Below are 19,145 nucleotides of genomic sequence, written 5' to 3'. Positions count from 1 at the left end.
AGCTTCACTTCCAATCTCTGGTTTCTTGTGGGAAGTAACTGCTGCTGTGGTATATATGCCCTGTGCCTTTTATTGCATCTTTACCTCGGTGGACACAGCTGGTTGAAACTCAGTAAAACTTATGTTTCCATGGAGATTGATTCAGACAACAGGAAAAATAAGTGTAAAAAACACTGCACAGTACAAGGGCTAGATTCAGGTTGTAGAACAAAGGGATTATTACTTAGAATCCTGGATTAGTAAGAGAATCAGAAAGACGCTGAGATTACCTAGTGTTATCGCCATCCGTGTGAAACGCAGAATAAAACTTTTTCCCCACCACATAGATGTTGGGCAGTTTATTATAGATGCTACAAAGGGATTTATTATATTTTTCCCAAAATGGTTAATTAGAGGCATCCCAAATTACAACTCCTTTAACATAACTCCCAGCTCCATGCAGCCTACTTACTATGGGCCCAGCTACTGACAGCTCAGCTCTCTTTGCCAGTCCAACTTTTTTTCCCAATACGCTCAAACTTTTCTTCTCCAAGAAGACTTCCTGAATGATCCCAGTTCATAGGGATCTCATCCTTAATGCAGGGGAAATTCACTGTTCTGGAATAGTCCACCATACCATCACACTCTTCTTTTTGTGTAATCCTGGAATTCTCCAGTTGTTTTATTCTTGCCTGTCTACACAGATAGATCAGTAGCCTTCAATAGTCTGCATCTCCTGTTATCTTGCAGCCTCCTACTATAAACAGTAGGTGCTTTACTTATGCCAGTTGGGTTGACCTAGACAGTAGTCTCTAAGTAGCAGTCCTTTGCTCATCCATCTGAAACCAACGACCTCTTAGGCAGGCTGAGAAAGGGTTAGGACTGTTGACTCTGGGACATCCTTGGCTCCGTATGGTTGTTGTTTTTAAAAGCAGGGGTTTTGTCTCCAGTGCATTGAAGAGATAAAACCCCATTGTCAGCATATTTCTTCAGGATCTTTCTGTGTTAGATCTCACTGCCAAGCCAGAGTCCCCACACACAGACTCTCACTTTTCCCCCAGCAACAGGCCGAAGTGAGGCAAGTAGCAGAACGTGCTCAAATCATGGCCTATTCTTAATAAAAGAAACCAGGACAGCTTGGGGGCTGGCTCATCTCTTCTCAAATTCTCCTAGTGTTCTGAAACAAATGTATGAAACGAATAGATTTGTTTTATTTGCAGGTATCAATGTTTCTCCGAAGGCAGTTGTTTGGGTGGCTGGAATATCAGTAGTCATTGACCAATAAGGCTTGCAGGTGTGAATCAGAGCAGTATTCTGGACTTCCAGAGTAGAGCTGCCATCTACTACTCTACATCACCTTCATCCTTACAGAATCACTGAGACCATTCATTCATTCACAAGCAGTTGTGTCTGCTACATGCCAGGCACTTGTAGTAGGCATTAGAGATACAATGGCAAGTGAAACAGACACTGCATATAATCTACTGAGAGAGACTGGGAATTAATTCAATAAGTAAAAGTAAGTATATAATTATCAATTGTGATCAAGGCCCTGAAGCAAAAGAATAGGATGTTCTGCAAGAATATTACAAGAGCTTTATCTGATCTAATGGGTATGGGGAGGGGAAGCCTCAGGGAACGCTTCTCAGGGGAAGTGACATTTCAGCTGAGCATTGAAAGAAGAATAAAAATTTAAAAATAAAGAGGGGGCCAGGTGCAGTGGCTCACACCTGTAATCCTAGCACTTTGGGAGGCCGAGGCAGATGGATCACTTGAGGTCAGGAGTTCGAAACCATCCTGGCCAACATAGTGAAACACCTTCTCTACTAAAAATACAGAAAAATTACCTGGGTGTGGTGGCAGGTGCCTGTAATCCCAGCTACTTGGGAGGCTGAGGCAGGAGAACTGTTTGAACCTGGGAGGCGGAGGTTTCAGTGAGCCAAGATCGTCCCACTGCACTCCAGCCTGGGCGACAGAGTGAGACTCCATCTCAAAAAAAAAGTGAAGAGGGGTTAGAGAGTGCTCAGGATACAAAGAGTTAGTTCATTGAAGGAACTGGAGTAAAGTCCTTGTGGCTGGATTAAAGGGAACGAGGAAAACAAAGATATAAAGAGGTAGGCAGGGGCTGGATCACATGTACACACAGTGTTGAGGACTTTGGCTTTTATTTTGGAACAGTGGAAGTCCGTTTTAAGCAGAGGATGAGAACATTAAATTTATGTGTCCAGAAGATTGCTCTGATGAGACAAGCGATAAACAAAAACATCATTACTCAGGTCTCATCCAACTCTTCCATTGTATATTCTAATAAACCACCCAAGTTCTGCTTTCATAGCTCTGAGCCAAAGTGAGTTATACCTCCCCAGGCCCACTGAAAATCCCAGAGAGCTTACTGAATGGCGTGGGGGCCCTGGTAAAACTCACTGTTCAGGCATTTGACTCTGGGCCACTTTATTACTATCAGCATTTTGCCTCCACTGCCAAGGAATAAATCCTTAAAATTATAACATTTGGGTCCCCATGCCCAGGCAGGCTCACTTCTCTTGGATCACAATAATCATGGTTTTGACTATGAATTGCCGATCCCAAATTAAATGATTAACCCAAGGTCAATGAGCTAGTCAGCTGCCAAACCAAGGACAGATTTTCAGTTCCCTGAACTCAAGGCAGATGCACTTCTCAGGAATGCTGTCAGAGGCTTAGAAAAAGAAAGTGTTCCGTGTTCCCAAAACATGTAAACTTATTCTTTGATATTCATGTTTATTCTATGACTCAGAAGTTCCCACGATCATTTTCTGGGGTGCTCAGAAACTCTCTTTGAGGGGGAAATGATTCCTTACTTGAAAAGTATTTTTAGCCAAGTTGGCTCTTTCATAGCGGTGAGCATCCTTTGAGGATGATGCTGGCTTTCTTGTGGGCTGCCCCACCTTGCTATTTCCTGAAGCTACTGGAACAGTTGAAATAGGCATATGAATAACCCCTGGGTTGCCAAAAAGACACCTCAATCCTTAACAGGTTTTGATCTGAAAAGGAGTGGTTTGTTCACTTGATTTGCTTTACGAATTTTGCAACATTGGCAGGTCGTGCCTGGGCCTTTCCCAGCCCTCTCTGCAGAAATGAGAACCAGGATTACTCATCCTTCTGTATTTTAAAGGAATTCCAGGAGTGCTCAGACAAGCTGCTGAAAAAAAACTGGTACTTCTGAGCATGGATGTTTCAGGCCCCGGTAATGCCATGAAAACAGAAATGGCTGGTAATGCCACGAAAACAGAAATGGCCCTTGTGCCAGAGGTAGCATTCTACTTCCATCAAGGGAGGTGGCAAGGCACGCGGGGTTTTTGGGGTGGCTCCCCAGAAGAGAGGCAGCTGGAAAAATAGGACCTACATGCCCCAGTTTTGTCCTTGCAGGCAGAGCTCCTCCTTCAACCCACTTCTCATTCTATGAGCTGATCTGTCCTGACAGCTGCCAAATTAGTCCTCTCATTCCTGGAGCTCGCTTTGGCACTCTCACGAATGTTTCTTTCAACGTCCACTCTTCATTTAAAACGTTGCTCAGCCTTACTTCGGGGGTGAAATAAACGGCCTTAAAATTTCTCATAGAAAAGCGCAGTTTCAACCAGCAAATAGGTTCCAAAGAATATGTAAATTATGGTGCTAGAACTTACCCACCAAATTCAAATCTGTATTTGGATATAAATGTTCTATAAACAGTTCTGAAGAACACACACGTCAGAAGCAATTCCATGATGCCTGTTACCGTCTTTCTGTAATTTTTCAAATTTTTTTATCTTAAAATGACAAATAATCATTGTATATATTTATAGCATACAATGTGATGTTTGGATACATGTATATATTATGAAATGATCATATCAGGCTCTTAACATTTCCATCACCTCACATACTTATCAGTTCTTTGCGGTGAAAACATTCGAATCTATTCTTTTAGCAATTTTGAAGTATACATTATTATTAATTATAGTCACCTTGCTGTGCAATTTCCTTTCTGGCCCATGCAAAATTGGAATATCTTTTCTGTTTTATTCCTCCAAATTGGACCAGTCCCTCTGTTTGGGTCTAAGGCCATGTTGGCCAAAAAGCAGAATCTGAATCCAGTCTAGAGTCTGATGGGAATAAAGTGATGTGCTCCTCCCTCAGTTACTGACTGATCGTCCCGTCTGTCACCAACTGATGTGGTGGCTCTAAACAAACCACCTGACTGCTGTGTCCTCACTTTCTTTGTTTGCAGGAAAAGGATAATAGTACTCTTATGGGAACTCACAGAGTTCTGGTGAAACATTTTTAATGTGCAGTACGTGGGTGAACTTTGCAGTTTAAAAATAGTATAGAAGTATAATCATGTCATTATGTGAAATAGTGTTCTCCAACCCATTCTCTCTATTCTCCCTGAAGGACAAACAAAAGTCGTGCCAAACTAAGCATTTGTGATGGCAGGCCTAATTTACGTCTTGTCCAGAGTGGAGAAAGCTGGCACTATTGTGAGATCCATCCACGGGTTCCTCAGAATACATACACTCTGCATCTCTGCCTTGTGTTTGCTTCCTTGCACTGTCTCCATGGCCTGTACCTCAGGTTGGGGTTAGGGGAGAAGTCAGTACCAATTCCTGGAGGCATAGTCTGTTGAATATTCACATAAATTCCACCAAACATTTTGGCCTGGCTGCCAATTTTTGGAGGGCTTGAAAAACAGTTTTGTGTGTGCACTGACTCTCACAGTGTCTTTCTTACAGTGAAAATTACTGGGGACAGAAACCAGTCCCTGCCATTCTTTTTTAACGATGCAGTGATTTCCAGACAGTGAGTAAATGCTTCTAAGGGAAAAGGCTGTGGTTCCACAGCTGTCACCAACTAGCTGGCACTCCTGGGGTGTGGTTCTCCATTTCTCTGGACCTCATTTTTCTAAGTTGGAGATATTCAAATACCATTCATTGAAACCCTTGGTATTATTATTATTATTATTTTGCATTTTGGGCATCTGTATAAAGTTTGCGCTAATAGAAAAAATTTAAACACTGCTGCTTTCAGCACTAATCCTCTAATGCTCCAAAAATTCTACCAGAACCTCCACTGATTGCTTTATGAGATATTTATTTTCATCCAGTCCAAATTTTTCTTCTTTTTCCTTCAAAGCTAATAAATGTGGGGGAATAGTGGTTAGAAAGAGGTTATGGCAGCCAGGCACGGTGGCTAACGCCTGTAATCCCAGCACTTTGGGAGGCTGGGGCAGGCAGATCACAAGGTCAGGAGATCGAGATCATTCTGGCTAACACAGTGAAACCCCATCTCTACTAAAAACACACAAAAAATTAGCCGGGTATGGTGGCGGGCGCCTGTAGTCCCGGCTACTCAGGAGGATGACGCAGGAGAATGGCGTGAACCCGGGAGGCGGAGCTTGCAGTGAGCCAAGATTGTGCCACTGCACTCCAGCCTGGGCGACAGAGCGAGGCTCTGTCTCAAGAAAGAAGGAAAGAAAGAAAAAGAGAGAGAGAGGTTATGGCCCTGATGTCTGGTAGATTAGGGATTCTCAACTTGATCCATCCAGTCTGGAAAGATTTTCTGTAGGAAGTGGTGACAAGAGGGGTTTGGTCAGGTTAAATAGGAACCAGGACTGGAACCCTCATAGCATGGCCATCTCCCCAAAGAGTACAGGCAGAAGACAGAAAATTGCAGGTAACTCCTGAGCCTCTATACTAGCCAGTAATGAAATATGTACTTCTAGGATGGGTCCTATGTTCTGTCTTCCGAAGTAATCTTAATTAAAATAGACCAACATAAATGAAGAGATGGACAATTCATTAAAAACCTAAACTGTGCTATCTTCTAAAAGTGGCATAATTTGCTTAGTCTTCTGGCTGTCAATAAGCTGTGAGTCCCATTGACCCCCAAATGTTGCTGTGTCTTTGCCAGGTAACAAAGGACCAAGACTAAATTTGGTGGGCCAGGGAGAGTGGCATCCCAGAGGAGGCCCCCAAAGGGAATCTGCTGCAAAATGAGTAAAGTCCTCAAACAATCCACCTGGCCTACCCCACTGTGCCCACCATTGTCTGCTGGGAAAGTGGGGATATCACACATCTAGAATCCATGTTCTCTTCTTCCATCTCCAGCAATTATTCCCTACCATGCAACCCTCCCAAGGCCCCCACTCTAAAACTCTCTCCAAACTCAAAACGGTTTTTCTGGCAATGGAGAGATCTTGTGAACACATTGGGACTAGTAGATTTTTCTGAACCTATCCTTAAAGCTCTTCTCGAAACCACGTGTTGATCCTCTGTCTATTTTCTCATCTCTCTGTTTCTCCCTCCACCCTCACTCTTCCTCTTTGGTGATGCCAAAATCTTTGTCCCTATGTCTGCTCTCATCCTCCATCACAGAGTCTTTCTACGTAATGCTGAGCGCCTGGAAACCATCTCTCAGTAATGTGTTGTCACTTTAGCACTCTTATGAAGTCAAGAGGCAGATTTCTCAGGAAACATTTAAAACGAGATTGAGTGTCTCTGCTTTGAATTATGGCACATGGAGAGAAAAGTCAAAACAGAGTATTATAATAGACTTAGAGAAATCCCAGGACTGAAGCTCCTTAAATATGTTTTATGACCTACTTGGAATGTGGCACAAGTTGTCTTTTTGGTTCATTTATTTAAAACAATTGTGTGACATCACTCTTTAGTCCCTGGCCTGTTTATCCCCAAGGCAATTGCTAATGAATGGTGCTGGCAACTGTAAGATGCTGTTTTATATACAACAGGTACTGTGGTCAACTCTGCTAATTTGCAGAACATACAGTTTTCTCACACAGCAGATTTTGTTTTATCTAATCCGTGAGACAGAGAACCTTCAGAAGGGAAATTATGACTGGTAAATCACTATCTTTTTAAAGGGCAGAACTATTTAGATTTTAAAATAAAATCTTTTAATGCTAAATGCATCTTGCAGGTTTTTAAACTTTTAATTATGAAGTAATTTCAAACTTATAAAAAATTACAAAAATAGTATAAGAAAAACTCCTGTATACCCTTCACCCAGATTCACCATTTTTGGGATAACTCACCACATTCACTTTGCTTCTCTCTGGATATGACCACCACCACCATCATCATCATCATCATCATCATCTGATACATTTCAGAATAAGTTTCAGAAATAAGTTTCAAATCATCATCGTCATCTGATCCATTTCAGAATAAGTTTCAAAATATTTATCCCTAAATATTTTGTGTATATTTTCTAAGAACGAAGACATTCTGTTACTACAAAGTATAATTACCAAAATCAGGAAATGTAATGTAATACTATTATCTAATCTACAGATCTTGTTCAAATTTTGTTAGTTACCTCAAAAATATTCTTAACAGCGTTTTGTTTTGTTTTGTTTTGTTTTCTGGACCAGCTCTCGCAGGTTGTGATAGGAGAAACGTTCATTGTCATTTACTTCTAAATATTTTTTCATTTCTATTGTAAATTCCTCTTTAATCCATGTTTTAGAAGATTTTTTTTTTTACTAGTTTCCAAACATGTTGTAATTATTATTTTTACCTTCTTTTCATTGTTGATTTCAAATTTCATTGCACTGTAGTCAAAAAAGCAATGGTCTCTCTGACAGTCCTTTCACTCTTGTGGGGACTTCTTTTGTGATTTTAATAGGAGGTAAGATTATGTAAAAATGTATTTGAATCTACTGTTGGGTATAAGGACTTTTTTCTATAGATTTGTTGTTGTTTAAACCTTTTCAGTTCTTGCTAAACGTTCATTTTACTTTATCTCAGTAATCTACACAATTGGAGGTTTGGCGATTTCTCCTAATTCTCTCAGCTTTGGCTTTGTGGTTTTCAGAGTTATGCTATTAGCTGCACACAAGCTCATGAATATTACATCTTGGTGGATTGTTGCTTCTATTATTATATAGAGGCTTTTGACTTAAATTATATTTAGCCTGATATAAATATTGATATACCAGGTTCTTCTTTATTATTATTTGCATGGGACCCCTTTTTTTTTATTTTTTTACATTCAGTCTTTCTCTTTGGTTTTTTCATTGGATGTCTTATAAGAAGCACATATACCTGGACTTTTTTAAAAAACAAATTGATACTATTTTTAGAAGATCGATATAATCTCCTTATATTTATTTTATTTGAACTTATGCCTTCTTATTTTGGGTTTTCTCCTTACCATAATTTTTGCTTGCTTTGTAAATTTCTCTTTTTCTGTCTTCCACTGAATTAATGAAGTTTCCATATATAGTATTTTAATAAATATAAATTTCTCCCCCACCTTTTTTTTTTTTTTTTTTTTTTTAATGAGATGGAGTCTTGCTCTGTTGCCCAGGCTGTAGTGCAATGGCGCAATCTCAGCTCACTGCAACCTCCGCCTCCTGGGTTCAAGTGATTCTCCTGCCTCAGCCTCCCAAGTAGCTGGGATTACAGGTGCCCACCATCATGCACCACTAATTTTTGTATTTTTTAGTGGAGACAGGGTTTCTCCATGTTGGTCAGGCTGGTCTCGAATTCCTGACCTCAGATGAGCCGCTTACCTCGGCCTCCCAGAGTGCTGGGATTACAGGCATGAGCCACTGCACCCGGCCAATTCCCCCTAATTTTTAAAACATGTACACTTAATCATAAACTTTTCTAACAAAGGCTAGAGTTATTCAGTTTCTGTCCTCTTTAATACCACATATGCCTCAGAGATTGAACATGACGCTCCTTTCCCCCAATCTTACTGCTATGGAGAGCTTTAATTTTACCATCTTTTAAATACAAAAAAAGTTATTAAACATGTGGTCAATATGTATGTCCTTATGGTCAATAATTAATTAAACTAATTTGATTAATTTAATAATTAATTAACAAATTAAATGTTACCACTTTCTACATGCATCATTATTTCTTATATTTCATGCCTTAGACTCACTGTTCTTCCTAGTAAATAACGTGCTATAATATTTCTCTTAGTAGCGTTTTCAACTCTTACTTTTGATCAGAAATCTGTTGTCAGTGCAATTATGACTTCCTTATAAACAATGTCATTCTCTCTGGAGATTTCTCAGCGCTTTCATGTTGATGCCTTGCAGTCTTACTTCAGTGTGTCTGGTAGGTGTGGGTTTTCTTTATTTATTCAACTTAAGTCCCCAGAGTGCTCCTTTAGTCCAAGGACTTCTCTCATTTTTCAATCATGGAAGTCTCTACTACTTGTCTCTTCAAATACTGTTCTTCCTTATCTTCTTCTTCAGAAATTCTATTCAACATTTATTGTAACTATTCAGATTATGTTCCTTATGTTGTTTCATATTTTTAAATCTCCCTGTATCTTTGGCTATGTAAGGATAATTCCTCCGTACTCTTTTCCAATTCATTAATTCCCTGTGTAATTGCTGTGAGTCTAGAGTTTGTTCTGTTGAACTTCTAAATAACTATAATTTTGATTTCAAAGATTTCAAATTGTATATTTTCATATTTATACAGTATTATTTCATTTAAGCCTATTTGTGTTTCATATATTCCTCTTTAAAAAAAAAAAAAAAAAAAGGAGGCCTGGAGCTTGGAGAGAGGTCTGAGTTGAAGATTTAAATTGGAAGTAGGAAGTGGATAATATTTAAAGCCATGAGCATAGATAAGATCACCAAAGGAGTGCATATGGATAAAGAACTGAGAACTGAATCCATGTGTCCTCCAACATTAAGAGTTTGGAATGAAAAGGAAGAACCATTAAAAAGGAAACTGAGAAAAAGGGCTTGTGAGGTAGCAGGGAAACCAGGAAAGCGTTATGTATCCCCTGCAGAAAAGCAGAAAATCTGAGAGGATCGACTATCAAATTCTGCTTAGTAAAATGAGGACTGAGAACTGATCTTCGGTTTTAGCAGTCAGGTGGGGGAGAATGCCTGGAGTGATAATACTTGACAATGATTTTTAAGTCTTCTTTTCACGAGCTGGCGAAGTGGGGATGTTATCCACTCCCAAAACCTTTGGCTTCAAGTGGTAATTGGCGTTTATACTCTGCCTCAGGTGGAACTCTTTAATTCCCTTTACTTTGCAGAGACTAAACTCCCACTGACTCCCTCCTGTTTTTATCTTGGAACATGGGAGATTTCTGGTTTGTAGAGATGTTTATCCATGAGCTAGCAATACTATTTTTTGTTTTCTATTTTCTCTTATTGCTATGAGTTTAGAGCACCAAAGCATAAATTTGAGAAGCCTTGTGAATTGACTGGAAGTTTCTTACATTCTTCAAATATCTGAACATTTCGGATGGTGTGTTAGTTAACTATTGCTGCAGAACAAACAACCCTATAACTTAGCGGCTTAAAACAGCAGCTATTTATTTAGCTCATGATTCTGCAAATCAGCAATCTTGGGTGGATCAGCTGCACATTCTTCTGGTCTTCTGGGTGCTTTCATGCATCCATGGTCAGCTACAGGACAGCTAAGGACCCCTGCTTCTGAGGATTAACTGGCTGTTGGCTGAGGCCACAGGGGTTACAGGGTTGACTTGGCTGTGTGGTCCCTCACTATCTAGCAGTCTAGCTTAAGCTTGTTTACATGGTAGGTAGTGGGCAGATTTCTGAGAGAGAGAACAGAAAAATCACAAGGCCTCTTACGGCCTAGGCTTTGGAACGGCACATCACCCCTGCTTCAATGTGTTGATCAAAGCTGATATCATGGTCAGCCCACATTCAAGGGGTGGAGAATTATCTTTGATGAGATGAGCTAGAAAACCACATTGCAAAGGGGCATGGATGCAAGGAAGAGAATGATTTTTGGACATTTTTGCAAACAATGTATGATATGGACTTAAATTGTTATGGGATAAATTTAAATTAGATTGAAGGAGAAAAGATGTCAACTCTAGAGCACGTTTGTAATTTTTGAGCATTGCATGTACCGGGGGTAGTTTTTAAGACCAGGCCCAGCTGGAGCAGAGATGTTGCATCCGATTCAGGACCAGTTCAGTGCTGTCTGCCATTATCGAGGTATGTGCTAGGAGCCATGAGAGATCACAGAGGAATTCCTTTCTGCCTTTCAAGGAGATAGTACTTGAACAGGGAGTTCAGGGCAAGCCTCCAGCTCTACAATGAGGCAAAATATTAAGTGCTATGAGATGACTGGTTAAGGGAAAATCTTTGGAAGGAAGTAGACTTCAACTGTAGGCTGAGAGGAAGAAACCATGGAAGATTACAGACTCCAAAGAGTCAAAGATGACAGATAATGGTTGCACTTTGGCCAGCATCCTTCCTTACTTGTTGGAGAGGCCAAAAGGCTGAGCAATACATCAATCCTCAGGAGACAAAAAAGGAAAAGAACCAAGTTCTCCCAACTGATTTTTTCTTCCTTAGTTAAACCAGAAGGAATTTATGGCTTTTAACTGAAAGAACACTTGTATCAACAAGAATTCTGCACACTTCAGCAAAGATAGGTCCTAGCTTGTGGTAGTTCTGGCAGATTTTTAGAGTGTTACCAATATACCCCCTTCATACCATGGCGGTCCAGCTGTTGATGTTCTTGGTGTCCAGACCAAAGGAGGCCAGAAAGAGAGCCCAAAGGCTGGTGCTCGGAGGGTATGTTGACCAGTGGGTTTTTGGTCCTGACTCTGGCAATACCAAAAGTTTCTTTTCGTTTTGTAGAATATGTAAAACTGAAGCCTGCTGCTCAAAATGTCCTATGGCTACATTTCCATTTGTCTAACCCACCCAGTGATTTTTTAATACTATCAAAACTTGCCTAGGATTTCCACTTCCAAAAGTTATTGGCTGCATTTTGGCTAATTCTTAGATTGAAGACAGGGACTAGGACCTGAAAACCACAGCCCCCAAGGGAGCCAGGTCTGTTCAAGGCATTGCTTCCAAGTCAGAGACTCTTCACCAAGCCTTTTTTCTCCTTGGAGACCAATGGAGCAGCGTTAATCTGGCACAGATAAGCACTCCCATAATGCTCAACATCTCTTTCCAAGAGTGGAGAGAGATGGTGCAGAGATTAGTCAATCATCCCAATATAAAAATTAGTGGACATATTGGCAAATAGGAAACGTGTTTTTTTTTTTTTTTTTTTGAGACACTGTCTCACTCGGTCATCTAGGGTGGAGTGCAGTGGCGTGATCATGGCTCACTGCAGCCTCAACCTCCTGGGCTCAGGTGATCCTCCCACCTCAGTTTCCCAAGTAGCTGGGACTGCAGGTGCGTGCCACCACACCCAGTTAATTTTTTGTATTTTTAATAGAGACAGGTCTCACCATGTTCCTCAGGCTGGTCTCGAACTCCTAGGTTCAAGTGATCCTCCCACCTCCACCTTCCAAAGTTCTGGGATTAGAGGCATGAGTCACCACACCCAGCCAGGAAATATTTAATAATTGTGTTGTTCATGCGTCTATCCCAGAAATGAATTCAATCAAACACTGCATTATGAGCATGAATTTGTGTTACCTGATTGTGTTCTAGACTTGGGAAACAGCAAAGAGATGGAAACAAAAATGTTTGAGTGCTACTCTTTGCTCGAAACTCTGCTTTACTTTTGCTCATTCACCATGTCTCATCAATTCCCCTGTCCTTTCATTTCTGGTTCTTTAATATTTCTGGGATTCAATCTTTCTCCCCATCCCCACTGCCTTGATTCACAACCTCCATCATCTGTCAGTAGATTTATTATAAAGCTGTCTGTTATGGGCTGAATTATATCCCCTCAACAACCTCTCCACACCTCAGAATATGACTGTTTTGGGAGACAGGGCCTTTAAATGGGTAATTAAGGCAAAATGAGGTCATATGGCTGGCCCTAATCCGATATGACTCATGTCCTTTTTTTTTGAGACGGAGTCTTGCTCTGTTGCCAGGCTGGAGTGCAGTGGCACGATCTCGGCTCACTGCAACCTCCAACTCCTGGATTCAAGCGATTCTCTTGCCTCAGCCTCCCGAGTAGCTGAGACTACAGGCATGCGCCACCACACCCAGCTAATTTTTGTATTTTTAGTAGATACAGAGTTTCACCATGTTGGTCAGGATGGTCTCAATCTCTTGACCTCGTGATCCACCCATCTCAGCCTCCCAAAGTGCTAGGATTACAGGCGTGAGCCACCGTGATGTCCTTATAAGAAGAAAGTAGGACACAGATGCACACAGAGGGAAGACTATGTGAAGACAGGGAGACACCGGCCATCTGCAAACCCAGGAAGGAGTCCTCAGAATGAAACCAACCCTTGTGACAAACGTTAATCTCAGAAGTCCAGACTCCAGGATTGTGAGACAATCCATGTCTGTTGTTCAAGCTCCAGTCTGTGGCACTTAGTCATGGCAGCCCTCTTAAAATAACACAGCCTTCTGCCTGGGCTCTGTGCTTGTTCCTCTCAAGTTGGTACTTCTGAAAGTGGAATTATCTACCTCAGTCATTAGTCTGACCTTGTCACTTGCCCGTTTAAAACCCTTCAATAGCACCCCCTCCTCTCCCAGTAGTGTTTTCCGCAGTAAGTTTACTGGAACATTAGTTATGTAAGATGTCCCCCGTTATGTAAGTTTGGGGACTCCACAAGTCTCCAGCTTGAGGGGTCACTGAACATTTGCATATCAAAGACTCTGAGAAGTTTTACAGTCAAAAAACCCAGTTAACTTTGTTTCACCCAATGTTTGCCAAACTCAAATTTTTTTTCTTGGTATAATACACATTATATCTACTGCAGCGTGTGTTTTGTAGTACAAACTAGGAAATGCTGCCCTATGCAGTTAAATCCACATGTTTGACTTGTCATGGGAAATGAGGGTCACCAGATTTAGCAAACAAGAATACAGGATCCCCAGTTAAATTTGAATTTCAGATAAGTCTAAAAAATTATTTGTTGTTTATCTGAAATTCAGTTCAACTGGGTGTCCTGTTTTTTATCTGGCAACCCTGTACAGGACCCTTTGTGACTTCTAGTGAACACACTGAACCAAAATGAATTTGATAAGAATTGTTTCCCCCAGTTAAAACAATAGAAAAAGATAAAGTCAAGATTGATTCTTGGCTTTCAGTTGAATTCTTTCAATTTACCACCCATCCTTGTTCACTTAAAGCAGGGGCTCCCCATCCTGGCTACCCATTAGAATTATCTGAGGAGCATTTAAAAATGTCCATACCCCATCCCTAACCAATTAGAATTTGGGAGTTACTGAATGGGGAGTTAGAAAGGCAGGGCAGGGAGAGTGAGGCGAGGCAAGTGTATAGCATGCAAATTTAAGGAGGTGGCCACTCTCAGGAGCCAACCCTGCACTTGCACAGCCCTGAGAGTGAGAACCTCCTTAAATCTTGTGCCCTATACACCTGCTGGCCTCATCCTAGTCAGGCCCTATTTAAAGACCTAGGTAAGCCAGCACACCTGTTGTCCCTACTATGAGGAGGATGGGATTGCTTGAGTCCAGGAATCTGAATCCAGCCTAGACAACATAAGGAGACCCATCTTTAAAAGAAAAAAAAAAATAAGTTAAAGAAAAAGAGGTAGGTAGGTACAGGGTTGTGCAGAAGAGCCTGCAGGGGATTTCTGAGCAGTCCTGGGTCCCAGCTCTGTTTCATTGCTTTAGAAGGAAAATCGACCTTTCCCAGCAATGAACATCAGCTCCAGCTCATAAGCATGAGTCAGGGCAGGCTTCACCAGGCCAGGTTTTTCTGAAATGTAAACTTAACAGTAGGCTCTGGTTTCCTCTAGAAGACCACTCCTAAAAAGCTTTAAATGCTTGGGTTCCTTGTTCTTTTTCAGCTCAGGCTGGTGATTGAGTAGCTTCTAGTCATTGGCATCCTATAGATTCTGTTTCACATTCAAGCATGGTTTTAAATTACTACAAGATGTAATGAAAGTATAGGTTTCACTCTTCTCTCCAAGGTTTTAAAGACTCTCACCCCTACTCTCCTTCCTCCCTCTCTGCCTTCTGCCCTTTTCTTGCTGGTGATTTTCTGCCCCATCACTGGCAGCCTGGTCAGGAAGGTACCTCATTAATCCACCCACTGGTACAGTGTGCCCAGAACAGCCAAGGCCAACCTTGCTTGGAAGGCCGACTCTCTGAACAGTCCCTTCCTTTACAGGCCTCTAAGTTCCGTGATGTCACCAGCATTCTGCCCCTGGCTGGCGGCCAGATCCTTAACTACTGACTCCCAGATCTCTTCACGTTTTAAAATTCTAGGAAAAGAAACTGTACTTTTCCAGTGCTAAAAAAGGATGGGAATGGTTGGTGGAAGCTCCCAGCAGAGCTAAAATTAACTTCTTTCTTTTGTGATAATTGAATGATTTTCAATGATGTTCTTCCTATAATAGGATTCAAAAAGTTTTCCTCAGGGGAAAATTTGGAAGAGAAAAATACAAGGGAAAGGGTTCTCTCAGACAGGGTTTGTAGCAATTTCCTTGCAATATGAAGCTCATGAAATTATATGGGTGTATCTCACTGAGCTTAATAGACATGTCCCTGTAAAGTTTCATATAAATGGAATGTTTAAAAAATTAAATCACTGTAAGTGCACAAGGACAGATGGCTAAATAAAGGAAGCCTGGGGTGACTCACTTTATAAAGTGAATTATCTTTATGTAATGTACATCATCCTCCCCCACACACATTGATTTTTATGTATATATAATTTTGAATTTTTCAGAGGCTGGATTCTCATAAGGTAAGGGCGCCTCTTATGATGACAACTGGTCTGAGGTCACAGCTGTTCTCATACTCTGAAGCTGAACTTTTTATAACGTTCTCTGGGGAGTGTGTAGCTGCCAGGGTTCTGCGGGGACTTTTAAGCTCTTACACTGACCAGAATCCTCCTGGCCTATCCCCGGAGTGATGTGGGTTCTGGAGCACCCAGGGAAATTGTCAATGACTGGACAGTGGAAGAAGCGATGGCAGACAAGCTGAAGCTAACAGTTGCCAAGTGCAACATAAAAAGCAGTGTGGTGTAGCAGTTAGAAGCATGGCCTCTGTGGCCAGAAGACTACGGCCCTGTGTCTGTTGTCTAGCTGGGTGATTCTCTGAGCCTCAGTATCCTCCTCTGTAGAATGGGAATGATTACAGTAGTACCTACCTCAGGTACTACTACCTCAGGTCCTATTGCTAGGACTAAATGAAGAAGAAGACCTGGCACATAGGAAGAGCTCAAAAGATTGCTAGCTACTTTTAACTTGCCTGGACGTGCTCTATTAGAGTAGGAAGGAAACTATAACAAGAAAGAAACCAAAGATGCTACTGTCTACTGAGTGCTGCTCCATGCCAGATACATGCTGAACTCATTCATTCAATCCTCACATCACACACACGGTCACTAATAGTATCCCCACTTCCCAGAGAAGAAAACTGCAGTTCAGAGGGGGTAAGCAATTATTCTAATGCCACACAGCAGATAAGGCACAAAGCAGATTACTTGAGGCCAGTCCTGTGTGCTCTTTTCACTCTGTCTCAAGCCTGAGAAGACCCGAGCCTAAAGGTGACTTTTCAAAGATGAAGGCCTCAGACCTGGAGGGTATTTAGATTTGGAAGTAAAATTGTGCAGGAGGTGACATAAAGAAAGGAGGAGAGAGACATTTGTTCAATAAAGACTGATGGAGAGTCTAGAGTGTGCGGGTACTCCAGGTAGCAAAGGGAAATGGGGGTGACAGTCATATAAAATTACAAGAAACCCCAGCCAGTTGTTAGGATTTAGGTATGAAAACTGTGCTATTGAATTCTTAAGCAAAAAAATGACTAACTTTGAGGAAGACTTCAAAAGAGAGGTGACATTTGAAAGCTTTACAAGTATTATCTTATTTAATTCCTTAGTATTTGGTGAGATGTCCACCCCCACTGGACTTTGAGGCCAAGAGTGGGGCCTTCTTTCCCTTTGTTACCCGGAGTACCTGCAGACCCTAGACTCTCCATCAGTCTTCGCTGAATAAATTTCTCCCTCCTCCTTTCTTTATGTCACTTCTCGAACCATTTTACTTCCAAATCTAAATACCCTCCAGGTCTGAGGCCTTCATCTTTGAAAAGTCACCTTTTCACCTATCACCCTGGGGCAGGAACTGCTGGTTGCCCACCCAGTATTTAAAAGGCATTTTTTAACTTTACATGGCGAGGCAGTGTGGCTGGCTAAAAGTCTCTATTTTCCAGTCTGCCTGGCAGGCAGCTATGGCCCATAGGATGGAAACAGAGATCATTGGATCAGACTTCCAAAAAAGCTTCTTAAAAGGGGTATAGGCTGTTCACTTGGAGTTTCTAGCTCTTTCCTCTTCTTCCTGGTTCTTGCCTGAAATGAAGACAAGATGACGAAGGCTCTAGCACCAACTTGTGACCTTGAGAAAGGCAAAGGGAGTCTGGTCCCTGGTGACCGTGACTTGCTGTAGCAACCTTGGACTGCCGAGCTCCAGACTTGCTTGTTTAAATGAAAGAAAAATAAACTATCTTACTTAAGCCTGTGTTATTTTTGGCAATTGTTATTAGCATCTGACCCAATCCCTAACTGGCATAAGCCCCTGAAGCCATTAGGCAGAGGTGCTGGGTTCTCACTACCCTGCACTGTTGGGACAAGCCTGTGGCTCCAGGGCACCCGAAGAGCCTAGAGTGTTTCCTTTAAATTGCAATTCCTTTTTTGTCAACTATTTAGGCCCTGGCATCAAGCCCACAGCCTGGTACTCAGTAGCACTCAATGTATGTTGAAAGAATACAATGAATAACTGCCGCTCAACCATTTCCCCAAGGAGCTGTTTTCCTGAGGGGTTTAGAATCACCCCTTCTCAGATTTCCACAGGACAGCATCAGTACAAAGCTTGTGGGAAATCCAAAGTGCTTTGAGATATTTAAAAAGTAAAGACTAAATCGGAAATGATAAAAATTTAAACAACGAAGATATACATAAAGCCTCATTTAAGTAGTATGTTTTAAAAGGTGAAGCAAAATTGTGTATTTTTTGTAGTTTTTAAAAATATAATTAAATGGGATGAAAGTAAGAGCTGCTATCCCAAATCCCTGTTTTTAAAAAATTATTTTTGAGTGATTGCAAAATAACAAATATAACTTTGTAAAAGAATTGAAATTATTTAGAAAGGTTAAATATTGAAAGCCCTTTCATAACTACTGCTATGGAACAGTTTGATAAATATCCTTTTAACTCTTTCTGTACATAAAAATCCTGTAAATAGATGAGTATAAATATGAGCTCATGATGTGTATATTATTTTGCAACCTTTGCTTTTTTCACTTAACATCCTATCTTGGGCATTTCCCCACGTCTGTGCATTTAGATTAACCTGGTTCTCGTAAGGTAGTAGAGCATCCTTTATCCCAATACCCTCCTTTAATAAAAATTTGTTTGGATGTAATTTTGACCTTGCTCTCTAAAGAGTCATCATGTTTACCTGAGGAGGTTGATGAGAAAGACATCAGAGATTAACTCTCACCCCTAACTAAAGTGAGCTGGGCCCTGCAGTAGTCAGACAGGCTGGCAGATGTCTAGAGTGAGAAATAAAAATATCCCAGGATCAAGATTTTATGGATAGAAAGCCATGAAGCTCAGAGTTAGGAACAAACAACTTGGGCCCATCAAGATAATGGACATGCTTCTAGAATCCCTGACAATTCCTGCCAGCGGCAGGCATCGATCACCTGAGAAGCAGGTATCATTCCCCAGTCCTGTAGGAGACAGTCTCTTGACTGGCCTTCTCATAGGGCACTGAGCCTCTGGAGTGCTGAGCACTGGCTATTCAGCTTCTGGGTACTGGGGAGGAAGTGGTGAAAAACCCAGGGGGAAAAGAAAAAAACCTCTGCCCTGGGGAAGTTGAGGCTCTAGGTGTGGAGATGAATTATGTGAACCCCGCTCTTACCACAGCCAAACCCGTAAATCACCCCCGTCAGCTACCATCACTGGAGCTCCCTTTGTAAATGTTGAGAGCAGCTGCTATCAGCTTGGGCAGCCAACTGGGCTCAGCCAAGAAGCCTTTGGGGAAGATGTGAGTTAATCATCAAGCAGGGCTTTAAAAGCAGACGGAGGCCAGAGGCCAGACCCCGGCTGGTGCAGATGCACAGACCTGTGACAGAGGTGCAGGCTGTGGGGTGGCGTGGAGGCGGGAGGTGGTGGGGGGATCAACAAGATTAGCTCAGGTGGGGAGAAGAGTCTGAGGGGGAATGTAAGAAGCACAGGAAATGGGGCAGGGAAAAGAGTGCAAGCAGGAGGGGCTTT

The 19,145-nt window shown here is 41.6% G+C and overlaps 1 protein-coding gene and 1 long non-coding RNA gene across 5 annotated transcripts in view; one reads left to right on the top strand and one right to left on the bottom strand.

Moving 5' to 3' along the window:
- The window catches only part of PRKCH (protein kinase C eta), a 262,819-nt gene extending 250,749 nt beyond the window's left edge, over window positions 1–12,070 (top strand). Inside the window, exon 14 of the mRNA XM_058429459.1 lies at window positions 11,766–12,070. Coding sequence (XP_058285442.1) covers window positions 11,766–11,783 — 18 coding nt within the window. The 3' untranslated portion in view covers window positions 11,784–12,070. The remainder of the gene's footprint in view (window positions 1–11,765) is intronic.
- The window catches only part of LOC116484528 (uncharacterized), a 95,653-nt gene that overhangs the window by 10,052 nt on the left and 66,456 nt on the right, over window positions 1–19,145 (bottom strand). The gene's annotated exons all lie outside the window — the stretch shown is intronic.

This window comes from Hylobates moloch, unplaced genomic scaffold (assembly GCF_009828535.3).
Source record: "Hylobates moloch isolate HMO894 unplaced genomic scaffold, HMol_V3 SCAFFOLD_16, whole genome shotgun sequence".
NCBI classification, from domain to species: domain Eukaryota; kingdom Metazoa; phylum Chordata; class Mammalia; order Primates; family Hylobatidae; genus Hylobates; species Hylobates moloch.
This window is presented reverse-complemented; position numbering and strand designations above follow the sequence as displayed.